Genomic DNA, 17,683 nt, shown 5'->3' on the forward strand with positions numbered 1-17,683 from the left:
AAAAATATCATAAATATAATAACTTTAATGTTAAATCCAACATGTCATCACGCGATTTAGATCTATTACTATTTTAACATCTATTACTATTAATCTATTACTATTAATAAAGCAAGAGCATGTTAGAGTAATTAACTTTTTATATTTTCAAGTGAACTTTCAAAAATAAATCTATTCAATAAATAAATATACTATTTAACAATTTTATCTTATTTTCATACAAATTTTTCACCATTTCATACTTCACGTGTGACATATTTTAATTTCAAAATTCAAAAACTAACTCTCACGTATATTACCTACATGACATAATTGATTTCTAAATTTTTTTTTAAAAAAATACAAATTTTATTATAAATTATTTTTTAATATGATAATTTGATAAACATACGTGTACACAGCGGCCAGCGCTAATAAAAATAATATTCAAATGTTAGATCCAACAACACAAATTGTGACAAGTTCAACGTGAGGTGGATACCTTGCGACAGTATCTGGTTGACTACAAGGTTTATTTCAATCTGGCACACAATACTTTTGGGCTGTGGAGTAGATGGGCCCAATTTAGAGAATGTGATCGTTCAGTATCAGATTTATAATAATAAATCACTAAAAAAAAGAGATTTATCTATTATTATTAATAAAGTAAGAGCATGTTATAGTAATTAACTTTTAATATTTTTAAATGAACTTTTAAAAATAATCTTATTCAATAAATAAATATATTATTTAACATTTTCAATTTATTTTCATACAATTTTCCCTCGATTGCACATATTTTAATTTTAAAATTCAAAAACTAACTTTCTCACATATTACGTACATAACATAATTGATTTTAAATTTTTCTAAAAAAGATACAAATTTTATCATAAATTATTTTTTAATATAATAATTTGATAAACACACGCATTACGTGCACAAAATGCTAGGAATAATAAAACCGTAACAGAAGTATGGGATCTTTTTTTGTCCTTATTATAGCTAGAATTTTATTTGGATAATTGAAGGTCTTTTTTTGTTTTTAATAATTAGTATAATATAATATTTTTTTCTTGGGATCGGAATGAAAATATAGGGCGATTTCTGTATACGAAAAAACTCCAGCAGTGAGCAGCCACCGCTACTCGAAGCCTTCCGCCGCCGTTGACTTTGATTCAGGTTACCGACCTATATTTCTGCTCGCATCTTTTTCTGTGTGTTTGTAAATTAAGAGTGGTTTTGGTTAGTATCTGTAATTGATTTAATTTCCTGCTACAAATGGGTGTGTAATTTGGATCGGTGGAGGAATCAATCAACAGTTTCATGAATTGGGAATTTTTGCTGCAAATTAACTCTCTTTTCGGTTATGCGACAGGATTGGATTAATAATATTATATTGTGCCATGTATAGAACGTAGTTTCGGCTTGATATTCATTTTTTGCTTAGGATGATAATATTGTCCATATTTCGTGATTTGATTGCTCGCCATTGCCAGTATATTGGGTGTGGTGAAGTATGGGAGTTATTGGTAACATTTTCGGTCAAGAATCGTGGGGATGATTAGCACTTTGGTCACATGTTATGGATTATGTCTAGCTGGAATTCGTTAGATATTTGATTGCAATGGCATTTGTAAAAATTCTATTGGGATATGAATGGAATGTTAATTACTTAATTTTGTAAGTTAGAGCCAAATTTACCAGTTAACAGGTTTTTATCTATTTATTTTGATGTTTATTTAGGGTAAGGGGATGTCAGTTAATTGGGTGGGTGAATTTTGTAAACTTGTTCACAAGATTTTTTGTCAAAGTTTCGAGAGATGGAGAGGAACTTAATAATTTGCATATATATTCTCATATGATGAACCCTGAATCTTTCCTATCAAACTATAGGGTATCTCTATTTTCTATTGCTGTTTATCCCGTATCAAAGAAAATAGGGGTGTTTTTGGAGTTTGATACAGCTACGATTGAGTTTACATTTTTAAGTTGACAGTGATCATTATTCAATTTTTGATCAGCTTGGAGGGAGTTACTTGAGTTTGCTTCAGGTTGCAACAATGTTTTCCAACCTTATACTTAGTTGCCAGGCCTTATCTCATATGTGGAAGCTATTGCCACGTTGTATATTCTACATGCATATAACCTCATCTATTTTCTCTGTCTTCATGTTTTCAGTGTGAAATGTACTCGAGCAATGATCAATGCACCCTCCCTTCTTTGTAAGGAGCATAATTTCATTTTTGCTGCCAAGTTCCTGTGCTTCCCTGAGTGTTAAACATTTCAGCTGTTGAAATGAGTTCGGAATCTTCTGATTCATCAAATCCTCAGCATATTAAGACTGCAGATGTACCAATTTCGAATCCTGTGGAATCTGCACCTGATTATTCTCAACGCGGCTCGCCTTCGAAGTTTTCTGCTTCTGGCATCTCCACTTGGGCAAAGAATCTAAAAATTCCCCAGCCATTTGTGGGTTCCAAGGATGAATCACCCTCTGGAAATTCAGGGCAGTCAACTTTTTCACGTTTCACTAGTGGGTTTGGATTGCGCATGTCTCCAAAATCTCCTCAATCAGATGAAAATTCTGACGTAAATTCACCAACTAACCAGTCCAGCTTTATTGGTACCATTACAAAAGGTTTCGTTGATTCATCTAAGAGTGCAGTGAAGGCGGTGCAGGTCAAAGCTCGCCATGTTGTATCCCAAAATAAAAGAAGATACCAGGTGCTTACATTTGTACGGAATTATCATAAGTGTAGACTGTTCAATTGTTTCCTTGTTTAGGCAGAATGCTTTTTAGAATTTAATTGTTCTCTTTGTGGGTCGAAGTCCATTTTTGTTTGTTCCAAAAAGTTATGAAACATTAAAATTATCTTTATGCTTCCGTTGGTGCCAGTGATGTGTAACTTGATATGCTTATTTTCTTTGTTGGTGGAAATTAATTTCTGTTTGCTTTATAAAAATATGAAGCCTGTCAAAGTTATCATTATGTGTTTCTGGTTGTACTATGCTCCTGTAAATTGGTGTGTTTCTCTTACAACAATTATTTTTATAGGAAGGAGGATTTGATTTAGATATGACTTACATCACAGAGAACATTATTGCCATGGGCTTCCCTGCTGGTGATATGAGCTCTGGATTTTTCGGTTATGTTGAGGTACCAGATCCTATTTCTGAAAGATGGCACACAAATAATTGCTAATTCATTCTAATTTGAACTGAATTAGGATTGTGTTTAGGGATTATACAGGAACCACATGGAGGAAGTAATCAGGTTCTTTGAAACTTATCACAAGGTGAGAAATTATTGTGGTATCTTTAAATGTCAGTATAATCATGATCAATGAATGGCAGGCATCTTGTTGTCACCACCCAACCCTCGAATGATTATGGTGTATTTGTCTTTGCCCACAAGTTTTTTGTCATTGCATTTCATGGCCACTACTATTACTTGATTACTATATTCAAATTGTGCAGGGGAAATACAAAGTATACAACCTTTGTTCTGAAAGATTGTATGATGCATCATTGTTTGAGGGAAAGGTTTGTTATCGTTTATCATTTCTTATATTAAATTATGAATCTTTTAATTTCCTTCTTTAATTTTGCCCCGTTATTCTTGTTAGCAGCAGGTGCTATACTCGCCTTTAATATGCTGGCACCACTTAAAGTTGTTACTATGGTTGATGTCTTGTTCTTTGATGCTGTGAGATGTGCTTTCCTTCAGATGATTTCTCCCCTTTTAACAACCTTTCACGTTTTTTATCTTCCTCTTCCCCTCTTGTTCTCTAGTTTACTGTTGTGTAGCCTATATTAGGTTCCACAGTGTAATGCAAAACAAGATAAATCTTGCTACAACTCCCATTTCTTAGTGAATGGAGGTGTAGCTAACTTTTCAGCTCTATCAGTAATAGTAGAAAATAGTGTCTTGCTTACTTTGGTATTTTGATGTGTCTTGCTTCGGAAAAAAGCAGCAAAGTTTGCATATGTGAGGCGGGAAGTTGGTTTTACTCTGTCATTATTACATTATTCTTTTTTTTCTATTTCTACAGGTGGCTAGCTTTCCTTTTGATGATCACAATTGCCCTCCTATTCAGCTCATTCTGTTATTTTGTCAAAGTGCATATTCATGGTTGAAGGAAGATATTGAAAATGTCGTTGTCGTGCATTGTAAAGCAGGAATGGCAAGGACGGGATTGATGATATCTAGTCTTCTTCTGTACCTGAAGGTTAGTATTATCATGGTTCTTTGAATGCTTCATAAGCTGTTCTCAGACTGATAGTACGTTCTCAGATTAATAGTAATGCCTTGTTGACGTTGTGCTGTTTATGACCATCTTTGTATTACCATTTGCTATTTTTCAGTTCTTTCCCACAGCAGAGGAATCAATCGATTACTACAACCAGAAAAGATGTATTGATGGGAAAGGACTTGTTCTGCCTAGTCAGATTGTGAGCTGTCTCAATTATTTTTAATCTTCTTTCGTCTTTTTGTTAATACTTAACGCCTTTTGACAATCGTCTTTCTTGTAGAGATACGTCAAGTATTTTGAACGAATCTTAATTTACTTCAATGGAGAAAATCAGCCCGGTCGTAGGTATTTACCATTTAGGAAACAATGAATTTAGTATTTGTGTCCATATTAGCGGACTCATGATGGATGTTGCATCATCATGGATGCTGTAAATAGAATGTTTCAAGGAAAATCAAGGGTGTGTATAGCCTCTGTGAGTTGATGTTTCAAATCATCAAGAATTGCATTGATGCAGGTGCATGCTCAGAGGATTCCGGCTGCACAGATGCCCATACTGGATCAGGCCTTCAATTACAGTTTCTGATCATAATGGTAACCTCTATCTCTTTGTCATATGTGATCTTGTGACTTGTGCATGCTAGTTATGCTGTAAATCAACCACTTCTCTTAGTTTTTGAGTGTTGGTATCAGCTTATATCTTTTACCACTTTAGTTCATGTAGCTTCATGACACCATTTTTTTTAAAACCATATTTCAATTGTTTGTCTCTAACCTAACGACCTCCACTCTGCAGGTGTGCTATTCACAACGAAAAAACATCCTAGAACCAAGGATTTATCGGTTAGTCATCCTTCTGGCAACCAGTCTCAGATTTTGGCATGTGTTCATGTCTTTATCATTCCATTCTTTCACAGATATCACATAACAACTGCTTATGCTTCACAGGTCTATGAATTATTTTATGGGGAGGGATTTCATCAATCCCTTAGTTGGCTTTCCGTTGTCATCTATTAGAAATTCTGAATGACTTTATGAACTGGTCATTTTGAACCATCAGAAAATCATAGCAATGACTTGTTGCAATGTGGTTGCATATTTGGTTTCATGAACTTTTTTTTATGTGGTTGCATATTTGGTTTCATGAACTTTTTATTTGTCTTGTGCTGTTTTTTGCAGCCTGAAGATTATTGGTTTAGTGCACCTAAGAAAGGGATAATGGTGTTTGCCCTTCCCGGGGAGCCTGGTCTGACTGAGTTGTCTGGCGATTTCAAAATCCATTTTCATGATCGCCAAGGAGACTTCTATTGGTATAATAAATCAACGTCGTCTTATTTTTTTCCCTGTTGTGATGATATTTCTCCTCCTTTCCCTGTCAAAACCTGGTTAAGAAAGGAGAGGTGATATTATTGTCTTCGTTTTGTAACATTTATGGTTTCCCGATTATCAGCTGGTTAAACACCACAATGATTGAGAACCGGAAAGTTCTGAACACGAGTGATCTTGATGGTTTTGACAAGGTAAATTTCATTATTTGCTACAAGATTACTGCAACTTTGTGAACGCACTATTATTAGCTTGTCAAACATGTGTTGATCTTTTTCTTCCCAACTCGACTCTCAGGGTTCCTTCATGTCCTAGTTTCTGGGGTTTCAGAGATGATGATAATTGTTACTGGTTATCTTATCTGTGAATGATGACAGTGGCATTTTGTTGCAGACAACCTTGTATTCCTTCTTTCATTTCAGGACTCGCTCAGTCTGTGGCGCATAATAAATATTACTAACATCCATTTGTGTGCAGAGAAAACTGCCATCTCCCGGCTTCCAAGTCGAAGTTGTCCTCGTTGATTATGATGCTGCTGCTGTTTCACCAAGAACCCCAGCTGAAACCGCTAGTGATGAATCTATCCAAACTTCCGGTGCAAGTACAAACTCGAAACCTAGTCCCATCCCAGTTGAGGAGCCTGCAGCTGCGACTAACTCGAATAAAGACAAGGACGACGTGTTCTCCGACAATGAAGATGAAGTATCCGCATCTTCAAAATCCAATCAGTCTGATAAGCCTCCCCAAGTAAGTTCAACTATGACGGCCAAAGATGCTGCACCGAACAGCAAAGATGGCTCAAATCAAATAGCAAATTTGACGCACAAAACCGAACAAGTCTCGATAGGAACTTCAGGTTCAACTCGATCTGAGCCAAGCAGAGAGGCTGTTGGAGTAAATTCGTCGAGAAGCGAAGCATCAAAGCCGGTGGAGGGGGTGAGTGAGTTCAAAGCAATGGCTGCGGATGCTTCGATATTTTCATTTGGAGATGACGATGACACTGAAAGTGAGTAGTTTATGTATATACATGCTTGTGAATGCTCATAAACTCGGCAACCGTGGTGTGCATTTCATTTCATTCCTTTCTATTTTAAGGGTTAAATGGTTTGTTACTTTGTTCGGGAATGCTTTTGCGGTTGGATCAAATTCTGAATTTGTCGCATGTACATACTATTTTAATATACTTTTAAAGATTTGATATTAAAGATTGGTGTAACTCTTTATAACCTTGGGTACTGTTTGGTGGAGGGATATGATAAATAATACATAGAAAAGTAATATAATGTAATAAAAAATAAATAAAAAATTATTGTTAATAGAGTATTGGATTTGATTGATAGATTATAGTTTATTTGATTTGATTGAATAAATTTTATATAAAAATGTAAAATGTTCATTTTGTTCTTTTAACAATAAATAATATATAAATAATATTATTAATAAAAAGTAATATAATAATTTAAATTTAATGATTTGATTAATATAAGATTGCATAATTGAAATTATTATTATATATAATAGAAGTAATTGTCACGGTTCATCACTTATAACCAGAGCTATTGTGGGTTGGATCATACCCCAGCATAGATGTGCAAACGAATCAAGCCGGCACGAACCGGCTTGATAAATAGCTCGTGAACCGGTTCGATAAATATTTGATTCGTGTTTGGACGTATCGAATTCGAACTAAATCCGAATATGTTCGAACTTTTTTTCGAGCGGAACTCGAGCTAAAATTATTTTATTCGATAGTTTGAGAATAGTTCGCGTTCTTTAATATTTTATAATTTATAATATAATGATATAATAAAATATATTCATTTCGAACCTTTTCGAATTTCGAGCTTTTGAACGAAGTTTTTTTACCTTAATATTCAAGCAATAGTTCGAATAGTTCAAAAATACGTTCAAATATTTCGAGTCGAACTCAAGCTTGAGCTTCATCTCGAGCCGAGCTCGAGCCAAAATATTTGAAATTTTTGTGTTTCGAATCGAACTCGAATATACTTAATTCGAGCCGAACTTAGACCTGGTCACGTGTCGGGTTCTGGTTCAGGTCAGACCCGCCTGGTCCAATTCGACAAAGGTCCGACTAGAGACGTCAAAACAGGCTAGCACTGGGCCTTCTCACAACCAGTTGCAACCCACCATTACGCGGGGTAGAACGGGTCGGCTCATCTTTTAAACAGGTTGAGAAAACACCAACCCAACACAACCCACTTATTTCAGGTGGCGGGATAGCCCAACCCGTCGGGTTTACGTGTAATTTGGCGGGCCGACCCACAACCTGAAAGAGTTGATACCCTGCTAGCCAAGTTGTGGCTAAGGGCGTTGAGAGTCTCTTATTGTAAACAATCTTTGTTTAATATAATTTACATTCATTAATGACATTTTCTTTATCTTTCTTCATAATGTTATATTGTGATATACTATTGTTGTTTTGATAAAGACCTTGAATATACTATAGTGTAAGTAAGATGAGATAGTGAATAAAGAGAAATCACTATTATGAAACACATCTTATAGTCACTATATATTCTAAACAGTTCCTAGTCAATTGAGCCGTCCGCAAATAAGGATAAGGATCGCTCGAGATCGAGACTAGCATTTGCGATGCCAAGTACCATGTTTCATTGGTATGGAACATAGAGATGTTCAAAGCATGCAAATGGATATTCATATGATGAATGATCGAACTACCCTATTCGAATTTTCCAAGTGGTTATTATTAATTGAGTGGATAAGTCCGCGGTTTTGGTTGTACACCATTAGTCCTTACTACTTGAAACATCATGGAGACTCTATATGCTAGTACTATACTTTGACTCGTTTACCGACTCTATGAGGGTCATCAGGTGTCGGGATTGGGTACAGTTACGACACATATAAGAGTCGATGCTTTGTTGTCAAGGATTCACCACACGCTTGCGAGTGTGGATATTCTATGCGATCTGAGGAGATATTAGTGTGACAAATCTCTGGCCAGAGTACTCGATGTGATTTAGGTTACTTGGTTTCCTAGTAGCACATGCGATGTTACTATTTGATCTTCAAGATGCATTGCATAGTTATCGAATCTCGAACGACTCTCGATGTACCAATGGTTGTTGATTCGATCGGGATATATGGATGAAGGGACCGTACTGTACGCTAACCAAAACCCACTGGTTCTTGCAGGCACTATCAGTTATACCTAGGAAATCATGGGGCGATGTTGCTAGGAGCTCTTACCATGATTCGATGGGTAAGTCGGAAATTATTGTTCCGAGTCACAAGGAGTTGTGAGTCCACGGCTAGCTGTATCCCTGAACCATTGAGGGTCACACAAGTAATGGATTACTAATCTCCGTTGAGATAGTTAAATTTAAAGAGTTGAATTTAGCGAAAGAGAAGTTGGACTTCTTAACTAAAGAGAGTGGAATTTCCTAAAATGACATAGGGATGGGCATTTTTGGAAATCACTGATCGGATTCAGAAAAATTATCTTGACTTTAAAAGGTGCAGAAATGGTTTCTGTGCACATTGGTGAAATCAGTTTATCAATCGGAGTCATGATGAATTTTATATTAATTTCTATAATAACAGGTTTGGCTTGTTGGGCTTAAGTTATGGATCATGAGCCCTAAGGAGTTAGTTTCCTAATAGACATATAACTTAATCCAGTCTAGAAATTATCTATAAATATAAGGTGCAATTTTCGAAAATCTCATGTTTTATTCTAAGTTGTATTTTCGAAAATTACACAAATAAAATAAGGATTTTTCGAAAATCCTGTCTCCTTTTTGAGAGAATTCAGTCTGTGATTTTTATGAAAAATTACATTCTGAATTGACAGATCAAATCTGTTTAATCTCTTCGATAAACATCTGATTGATTTCTAGTGCAATCAATCAGAGGGTTTTAGTTTTCTGTTCGTGGACCTAATTCCGAAGATTGATCGAGCAAGTCATCAGTTCCTGGGATTTACAACAAGAGCAGATTTAATCTGTTGGAGTCCATAATCAAGCCATAGCTTGAAGAGGTAAAATATTAATTGTTATTATTATTTTACTTGCATAATTTAATCGTTAGGATTTGATACCCATGATATGGAATCGTTCTATATAAAATTTTTAAACTTTCGCTGCACCGAGTATCAGATCTATGATCTGAAAACGTGTTCCAACAGTGGCGTCAGAGACAGGTTGCTCTCAGATCAAACGATTAAAATTAATCGATTGTACAAAATTTTTAGCCTCGGTTTTTGAAACAAAACAAAATTTTAAATTAAATTTTTTTTTAAGGGCAACGAGCGCTGCCCAAAGGGCAGCGATTGGGCAGCTCCACGTGGGCAGCCCTGTCCCACATGGAGGCGGGGCTGCCCGGGAACGTCCCGGGCAGCCCGGAAAATTAAAATTTGATTTTTTAAAAGGAATTTTAGATTTTTGAAATTTTAGTTTTTGGTCCGATCGAAAATTATTTTTGATTGGTCCACGAGGCATCGGATCAAATTGTTTGAGTCCGAAATTTTTAAAATTGATTTTTGGATAAATTTGAATTTTTTGGAAAATTTATAAATTTTATCCGTTAAATTAGATTTTATAAAATTAATTATTTTTGGTACAATTGATGATAAGATATGATCTTATGTTTATATTAGAAAAAAATTTGATTTTATCTTTTAATTATGTTGTCATTGCATGTTATCCAATGATTTAATTATTGAATTAAATATTGGATAAATGATGATTGATTGCCATGACCAATTTTGTAGGTGTATGTTAGGAAATTTACATTTGGTTTTTGTTATTGTTGTTGGGTTTTATTAATGGGCTTGGTTTATGGCCCAATTTGATTTGTCATTTGTAATAAAAAGTGGGTCTGATTTATGGCCCGTTCTCACCCTTAAATATGTATCCCCTACTTGTCATCGAAATTTATTGTAAATTTATTAGACTTAGTGGGAGATAAAGATTTGAAGACAAAGGTGGGTCCAGCAGACAATAAAGACCAAAGAAATGTAAATTGGAAGCTCAATGTAATAGGATTGCATTTCATACTTGCATATCACCTAGGATTGGACTTAGACTCGTGATTGGCAACCACGGGTCGATTAGTTTTGGGGTCGATCATCCTAAATATAATATATGATATTATTGTTGTATTCATGTTTAGACTAAATTGCATGAATCCCGCAAGCATACAAATATGATAAGATGAGACAATTTTTCAAAATTAAAAATCCCTCATTTTAAATATGATTTAAAATTGATATCAAGATAAACAAAAGGGAATTTAAATATTGTTTAAATATTCCTACCTTCCATCAACGATCAATGTATGAGATGCTACCCGCGGGCACGGTCCGGCTCATATTATTGGGGGGGGCCGTTCGTCGGAAAGCTGTACATTGGATCGACACATGTTGTAAGTTGGGTGGAACTTCCATGGGATTGGCTCATATTATTGAGGATCCACATGGCGACCGTCCATCACAACTTAATATTGATGGGTCATCTTGACATGTCACAATAAACGGCGTCATATTATTGGGCTCTTATTGAACATGAGGTAAAAACATGGAGGTTTCTTTGGAAGCAATTGGGCTCTACCTTTTGAAAATTATGGTTGGCTGATATTATTCGGGACTATGATTTGTCAATTGGACTCCATGTTCCCACTAAGGAAATCGGTTTCTCGTTTTCACTAGAGGGTAGTGAAATCGTTAAAATAGTGGGAGTGAAATTCATAAAATTAAATCTCGCCATATTTTATGTCTTAGTAAATTAATTAAGCAATCACTGATTATTGTATGTTTCTTTTCAGTATTTCATTACAATGAATTCGCGCAATCCACTATTCTCAATTCTCGAATAAAACAAACTGACTGGCGCAAACTATACGGAATGGTTCCGTAAGTTAAAGATTATTATTAGTTCGGAAAAGGCTTTCTACGTGTTAGAAAAGCCTCCTTCGAAGGAAGCCCCGGCTAATACAAGTCCAGAAGAGTTGGCCAAACTTGATCTATGGTTGGACCATGATATCAAGGCCAAAAGCTACATGCAGGCTTTGATGTCTGATGAACTTCAAAGGCGATTTGAGGATGTCGTGAATGCTGCTGACATTCACAAGAACCTCAAGAAACTTTTTGGAGCTCAGTCAAGATCGGATAGGTATGCCACCGTCAAAGAGCTCATGACATGCCGCATGTGAGATGGGATTTCGGTCCGTGAGCATGGGGTACACATGATTAGGCTCATTGAAAAGTTGGTAACACTCGACTTGACATTGGAGCATGAACTAAACGCGGACTTGTTACTTCTTTCTCTTCCTTCGTCGTTTGACGGCTTTGTGATGAACTTCAATATGAACAAGATAGAGGCCACCCTTGAAGAGATGATCAATATGCTTGTGACTTATGAGGCCACATTAAAGAAGGATAAATCGGTACTCTTGGTTGGTTCCTCTTCTAACTCTAAGAAAGGGTCAAGTGGAAAGGGTAAGAAATGTTATGCCCCACCCAAGAAAATTGTACCAAAGAAGAAGAGCAAGACAAAGGCTTCAAATGGGAACGGATCTGAAGACATTTGCCATCACTGCAAGAAACCCGGTCATTGAAAACGTAACTGCAAAGTATATCTCGAGCAGTTGCGAACTGCAAAGGGTATGCTTTATATTGAAATAAATGTTTCACTTAATACTACTTCTTGGGTATTGGATATCGGATGTGGATCTCATATTTGCAATGATTTGCAGGTGATGACAAGAAGTCGTAAGCTTAGGATGGGTGAGACCCAGCTAAGGCTCGGAAATAGTTCTAGAGTTGAAGCCAAAGCTGTGGGAGACGTTTATTTAGTTTTGCAGAACGATTTTAAGTTATTTTTTAGAGATGTTTTATTTGTGCCAGATTTAGTTAAAAACATTATTTCTGTTTCTATACTTGATATAGATGGTTTTTATTGCAATTTTGTGAATGGGATTTGCAATATTTACAAGAATGAATGTTTGATTGGAAATGGACAACTTGAAAACGATCTATATAACTTAAAATTAAAAGACTTACCAATTAATTATGTTGATAAATCGGCAACAACAAATAAAAGAAAAAATGATAGTCAAAACCCGGCAAACCTTTGGCATGCTAGGCTAGGTCATATTTCCTCAAGGAGGATGAACAAGCTAGTGGGAGAGGGCATGTTTGATATGTTTGATATTAACTCTCTACCTACTTGTGAGTCCTGCCTAAAATGAAAAATGACTAAATCTCCTTTCAAAGGAAAACCTGAGCGTAGTCAAAATCTGTTGGATTTGATCCATACAGATGTTTGTGGTCCATTTAGTATTGGTACTAAATTTGGTCACACCTACTTCATTACCTTTACTGATGATTATTCTAGGTATGGATATTTATATTTGATGAAATATAAGTCTGAAGCATTTGAAAAGTTCAAAGAATTCAAGGCTGAAGTAGAAAACAAACTAGGTAAGAGTATTAAAGCACTTCGATCGGATCGAGGTGGAGAATATTTAAGTACTGATGAAACTTAAAATTTGTAATTATTTATATGTTAAAAAGTGTGTTTTAAAATTTAAGTTTAATTAAAATTATGAAGTTGTATTATTTTAGTGTTATGTGTTTATATTTAAATGTTTTACTAAAATGTTGTATTTTACGGTTTGCGCAGGTTTGGTAAAAATAAAATTACTCAAGCTACAGAGGTTATAATGGAGTAATTTCAAAACCTGTAGAATCACAAAAAGGCGTCTTCAACTTTGTAGAAGACAAGAAATTCCAAAAACTTCATTAAGATGATCAAAATAATCAAACATCAAAATGGAGATAGATTTACTTTTACTATGACCAGCTTGGAGTAAAAATATCATAAGTATTTCATATTTTATCCAAAAGGGGTGAATGAGTTGTCCAAACACATCTACACAAAATATCCTACGTGTTCTATGTTGAAAAGAAAGGCTGCATCGGTGGTCTAAGGCATCAAGCATGCCAATTAAAGTTGGGTCATGGTATTGACATTCAAGGAGACAAGCACCCACCAACTTTACTATTTCACATTTAATGAGCCTTGGACTCTTGCTCTCATTTGGCCTATAAATAGATGTGTTGTATAAGCTTTGTAGTGTGCAAGAGTGTAGAGAATTCTTCATTTGTAAAATAAATATTGTGTGTGTGAGAATAAAAGTTTGAGTGTGCAAGTTTCTCAAGTTCAAGTATGAAATTTCTTTTATCTTTATTCTTGAGTTTCATGTTCATGGAAAGCTAAATCTTTTTATGTCAAGGTGAAAAGGTTTCATTGTTGGTCAAGTAAGATTGTCTATATTTTGTATATTCTTTTCTTTTCTATTTTTATTTTTACTAATTGATCTTTATTTGTAGGTATAATTTTGGATGATTTGTTGTTATCTATTTACATCAAATGCTTGGTACCTTGAATGTGGTTACCTTGATTTGTTGTCAAATATGATACAATAAATACTACAATAATTATATACTATAAATATATGTATCTATTTATAATAAAATCATATATATTATTTAGACGATAGCGTGACACTGTCGGTTGTTCTAAATAATATATTGTGATTTGAACTAACATTTACTTTCTCGCATCTAACTTTTACTTTATCGCAACTAATATTTACTTTTCCGCAACTAACATTTACTTTCTCGCATCTAACTTTTACTTTTCCGCAACTAACATTTACTTTATCGCATCTAACATAAAGTCATATATTTTATTTAGACGATAGCGTGGCTCTGCCGGTTGTTCTAAATAAAATATTGTGATTTGATCTAACATTAACTTTTATGTCAATTTATATTTATGCATTTATATATATATTATGGGTACCATGTATTAAATATCGGTTGATATTAATATAGTGGGAACTATATTATATGATATACTTGTTTAAATATTTAATTTTTCTTTTTATGTTTATATTTATTCATCTATATATATATTATGGGTACCATGTATTAAATATCGGTTAATCTGATATTAATATAGTGGGAACTATATTATATGATATACTTGTTTAAATATTTCATTGTTCTTTTATGTTTATTTTTATTTTAGTTTCTTTTATTTATTTTTATTAAGCAATCTTAAATAAACCAACAATGAACCTTTGAAACCTTGACAATTTTATAATTTGTGTATTTGAAGTTTTATAATAATATTTTCATCTATAATATATTATTGCTAAAATTAAACTTACAACATCCTCTCCGTGGATCGATCTCGTACTCACGAGTATATTACTTGCAGACAACCTACACTTGGGTGAATTACAATTTAAGTTGTAGCAAGTTTTTGGCGCCGTTGCCGGGGAGGTATAAATTAAGTTTAATTTTGTTATTATGTAAATAGTATGTTGTTTTTAATTGTATGATTGTTTGGAGTCGTAAACAAAGTGGTAGACTTGTTCGAGTAACTGAAAATATTTTAAACATGGACGATAATTCTAATAATCAAGATGATAATAATAATAATAATCATCATCAAGAACATGAACAACCAAGAACACTTAGGCACAATATGAATCCAATAAGAACTAGTACACCATCTTGTTTAGTTTTTCCTCCTGATGCATCTAATTTCAATTTTAAGCCACAAGTCATTCAAATTTTACCAAATTTTCATGGCTTAGATTCTGAAAATCCATATTTGCATTTAAGAGAATTTGAGGAGGTTTGCAACACTTATAATGATCAAAATTGTAGCATGGATACTGTTCGATTAAAGCTTTTCCCTTTTTCCTTAAAAGATAAAGCTAAAACATGGTTGCAAAATTTGAGATCAAGTTCAATAAGATCATGGGAAGAAATGCAACAATAATTTCTAAAAAAGTTTTTTCCTTCCCATAGAACAAACTCTTTTAAAAGACAAATTACAACTTTTTCTCAAAAACAAGGGGAAACATTTTATCAATGTTGGGATAGATATAAAGAGTTACTTAATACATGCCCACATCATGGTTTTGAAATATGGAGAATAGTTTCTCACTTTTATGAAGGTTTAATACCTAAAGATAGGCAAATGATAGAATTCATGTGTAATGGAACTTTTGAAGATAAAAACCCAAATGAAGCTATGGAATATTTGGAGTCATTAGCAGAAAATGCTCAAAATTGGGATAATATAGGCTCAATTGAACCACCAAGTAAAACCAATAATTCAACAAATGGGGGTGGTATTTATCATCTTAAAGATGATGTAGATGTTCAAGCTAAACTTACATCTTTAGCAAGAAAAATCGAGTCATTAGAAATGAAAAAGAGTGATCAATTAAAAAGTGTTCAAGAAATTGTTTGTCATATATGTGACACACATGATCATCTTACAAAAAATTGTCCTACTTTGCCTTCATTTAAAGAATGTCTCCATGAACAAGCCAATTATGTTAACAATTTTAAAAAACCAACATTAGATCCTTTTTCACAAACATACAATCCTGGTTGGAGAAATCATCTCAATTTTAGTTGGAGGAACGATAATAATGCACAACCTTCACAACAACCTCTTCAAAATAACCAAAATCATCAAGGTTATGCTCCTTATATCCCACCTCCAAGAAAAAATTTTGAAGATGAAATTCATGCATACATTCAAAAGCAAGAGTCTATCAATATTCAAAACATTCAATCTATGAATGATTTGAAAGAAACTCTTGCAAAATTTGCATCTGCACTTAATATTCATGAAAAAGGAAAATTTTCATCTCAACCACAACCTAATCCTAAAAATCAAAATCAAGAAAAATTTGATCAAGTAAAATCTGTTATTACTCTTAGAAGTGGTAAAATAGTTAATGATCCATATAGTGATGAAAACAAAGATCAATTAAACTCAAAGAGTAAGGATTCAAATCCTGATACTTTTGAGAAAGATGATGCTTTGAGTCCTAAAAATAAGAAAATTGATGATAAAATAAATAAACATGTTCCTTTTCCTCATGCATTAGTAAATAATAAAAAACAAAAAAATGATTCTGATATTTATGAAGTTTTTAAACAAGTAAAAATAAATATTCCATTATTAAATGCTATTAAACAAGTGCCTTCTTATGCAAAGTTTTTAAAAGATTTATGTACTGTGAAAAGACAATTGCATGTAAAGAAGAAAGCATTCTTAACGGAGCAAGTAAGCTCTATTATTCAAAATAATTCTACCTTGAAATATAAAGATCCCGGTTGTCCAACAATTTCATGTATTATTGAAAAAAATAAAATTAAAAAAGCTTTGTTAGATTTGGGAGCAAGTGTGAATTTAATTCCTTATTCAGTTTATGAAAAGCTTAAGTTGGGAGATTTAAAACCTACATCTGTCACTCTTTTACTAGCCGATAGGTCAATAAAAATACCTAGAGGTATCGTAGAAGATGTGTTAGTTCAAGTCGATAAATTCATATATCCTGTGGATTTTATTGTCTTGGATACACAACCAATAGAAGTACATAACGAAATTCCAGTAATATTGGGACGTCCATTTCTAGCAACTTCAAATGCTTTAATTAATTGTCGAAATGGAATAATGAAATTGTCTTTTGAAAATATGACTTTAGAACTTAATGTGTTCAATTTATGTAAACAACCAAGTATTAATGAAGATGAAGATGATAATGCAATAGAAACAATTGTGGAAGAAAATATACACCAAGAAAACTTAAATCAACAATCTGAAGTTTGTTTAGTGGAAAGTTTTGATTCAAAAAATGTTTTTAAATCAAAGTTATTTGAAGAAATTAATGAACTTGAAGAAGTAAAAGAAAATGATCGTCCAAAACTTGAATTAAAACCCTTGCCAATAGAACTAAAATATGCTTTTCTTGGTGAAAATCAAACATATCCTATTGTAATATCTTCTACCCTCTTACCAAAACAAGAAGAAGATGTAATAACACTACTTAAAAAACACAAAAATGCAATTGGATGGACTTTGCAAGATATAAAAGGTATAAATCCTTTAATCTGCACACATAGAATTCACTTGGAAGAAAATGCTAAAACATATCAACAACCACAAAGAAGATTAAATCCACACATGAAAGAAGTTGTTAAAAATGAAGTTTTAAAACTATTAGATGCCGGAATTATTTATCCAATCTCGGATAGTAAATGG

General features: G+C 33.6%; 1 protein-coding gene and 1 non-coding gene across 3 annotated transcripts; one reads left to right on the plus strand and one right to left on the minus strand.

The window, feature by feature from the left end:
- Window positions 1-1,024: 1,024 nt before the first annotated feature.
- Window positions 1,025-6,676, plus strand: LOC140894742 (phosphatidylinositol 3,4,5-trisphosphate 3-phosphatase and protein-tyrosine-phosphatase PTEN2A-like). Of its 2 annotated transcripts, XM_073303340.1 has the most exons (13): window positions 1,025-1,161; window positions 2,161-2,706; window positions 3,038-3,139; window positions 3,222-3,278; window positions 3,460-3,525; window positions 4,035-4,211; window positions 4,348-4,434; window positions 4,516-4,580; window positions 4,753-4,829; window positions 5,032-5,078; window positions 5,415-5,545; window positions 5,686-5,755; window positions 6,039-6,676. In XM_073303340.1, exons 2-13 carry the CDS (start codon window positions 2,278-2,280, stop codon window positions 6,573-6,575), a joined length of 1,845 nt encoding a protein of 614 aa, XP_073159441.1. In that variant the 5' UTR covers window positions 1,025-1,161; window positions 2,161-2,277; the 3' UTR covers window positions 6,576-6,676. The 2 variants fall into 2 exon arrangements, with proteins under 2 accessions (XP_073159441.1, XP_073159442.1); XM_073303341.1 differs by lacking the exon at window positions 3,460-3,525.
- An 8,756-nt stretch (window positions 6,677-15,432) lies between these two features.
- On the minus strand, window positions 15,433-15,543 carry LOC140870050 (small nucleolar RNA R71). Its single transcript, XR_012147033.1, has one exon. It is a non-coding gene; the product is annotated as a small nucleolar RNA R71 (small nucleolar RNA).
- Window positions 15,544-17,683: the final 2,140 nt, after the last annotated feature.

Source organism: Henckelia pumila, chromosome 4 (genome assembly GCF_033568475.1).
Source record: "Henckelia pumila isolate YLH828 chromosome 4, ASM3356847v2, whole genome shotgun sequence".
Lineage (NCBI taxonomy): Eukaryota > Viridiplantae > Streptophyta > Magnoliopsida > Lamiales > Gesneriaceae > Henckelia > Henckelia pumila.

Bases quoted from the DNA above. Each gene is read 5' to 3' on its own strand.
- LOC140894742 (XM_073303340.1), top strand. From the start codon at position 2,278: ATGAGTTCGGAATCTTCTGATTCATCAAATCCTCAGCATATTAAGACT. The intron at 2,707-3,037 runs GTGCTTACATTT...TTATTTTTATAG, and splicing joins AAAATAAAAGAAGATACCAG to GAAGGAGGATTTGATTTAGA. The intron at 3,279-3,459 runs GTGAGAAATTAT...CAAATTGTGCAG, and splicing joins TCTTTGAAACTTATCACAAG to GGGAAATACAAAGTATACAA.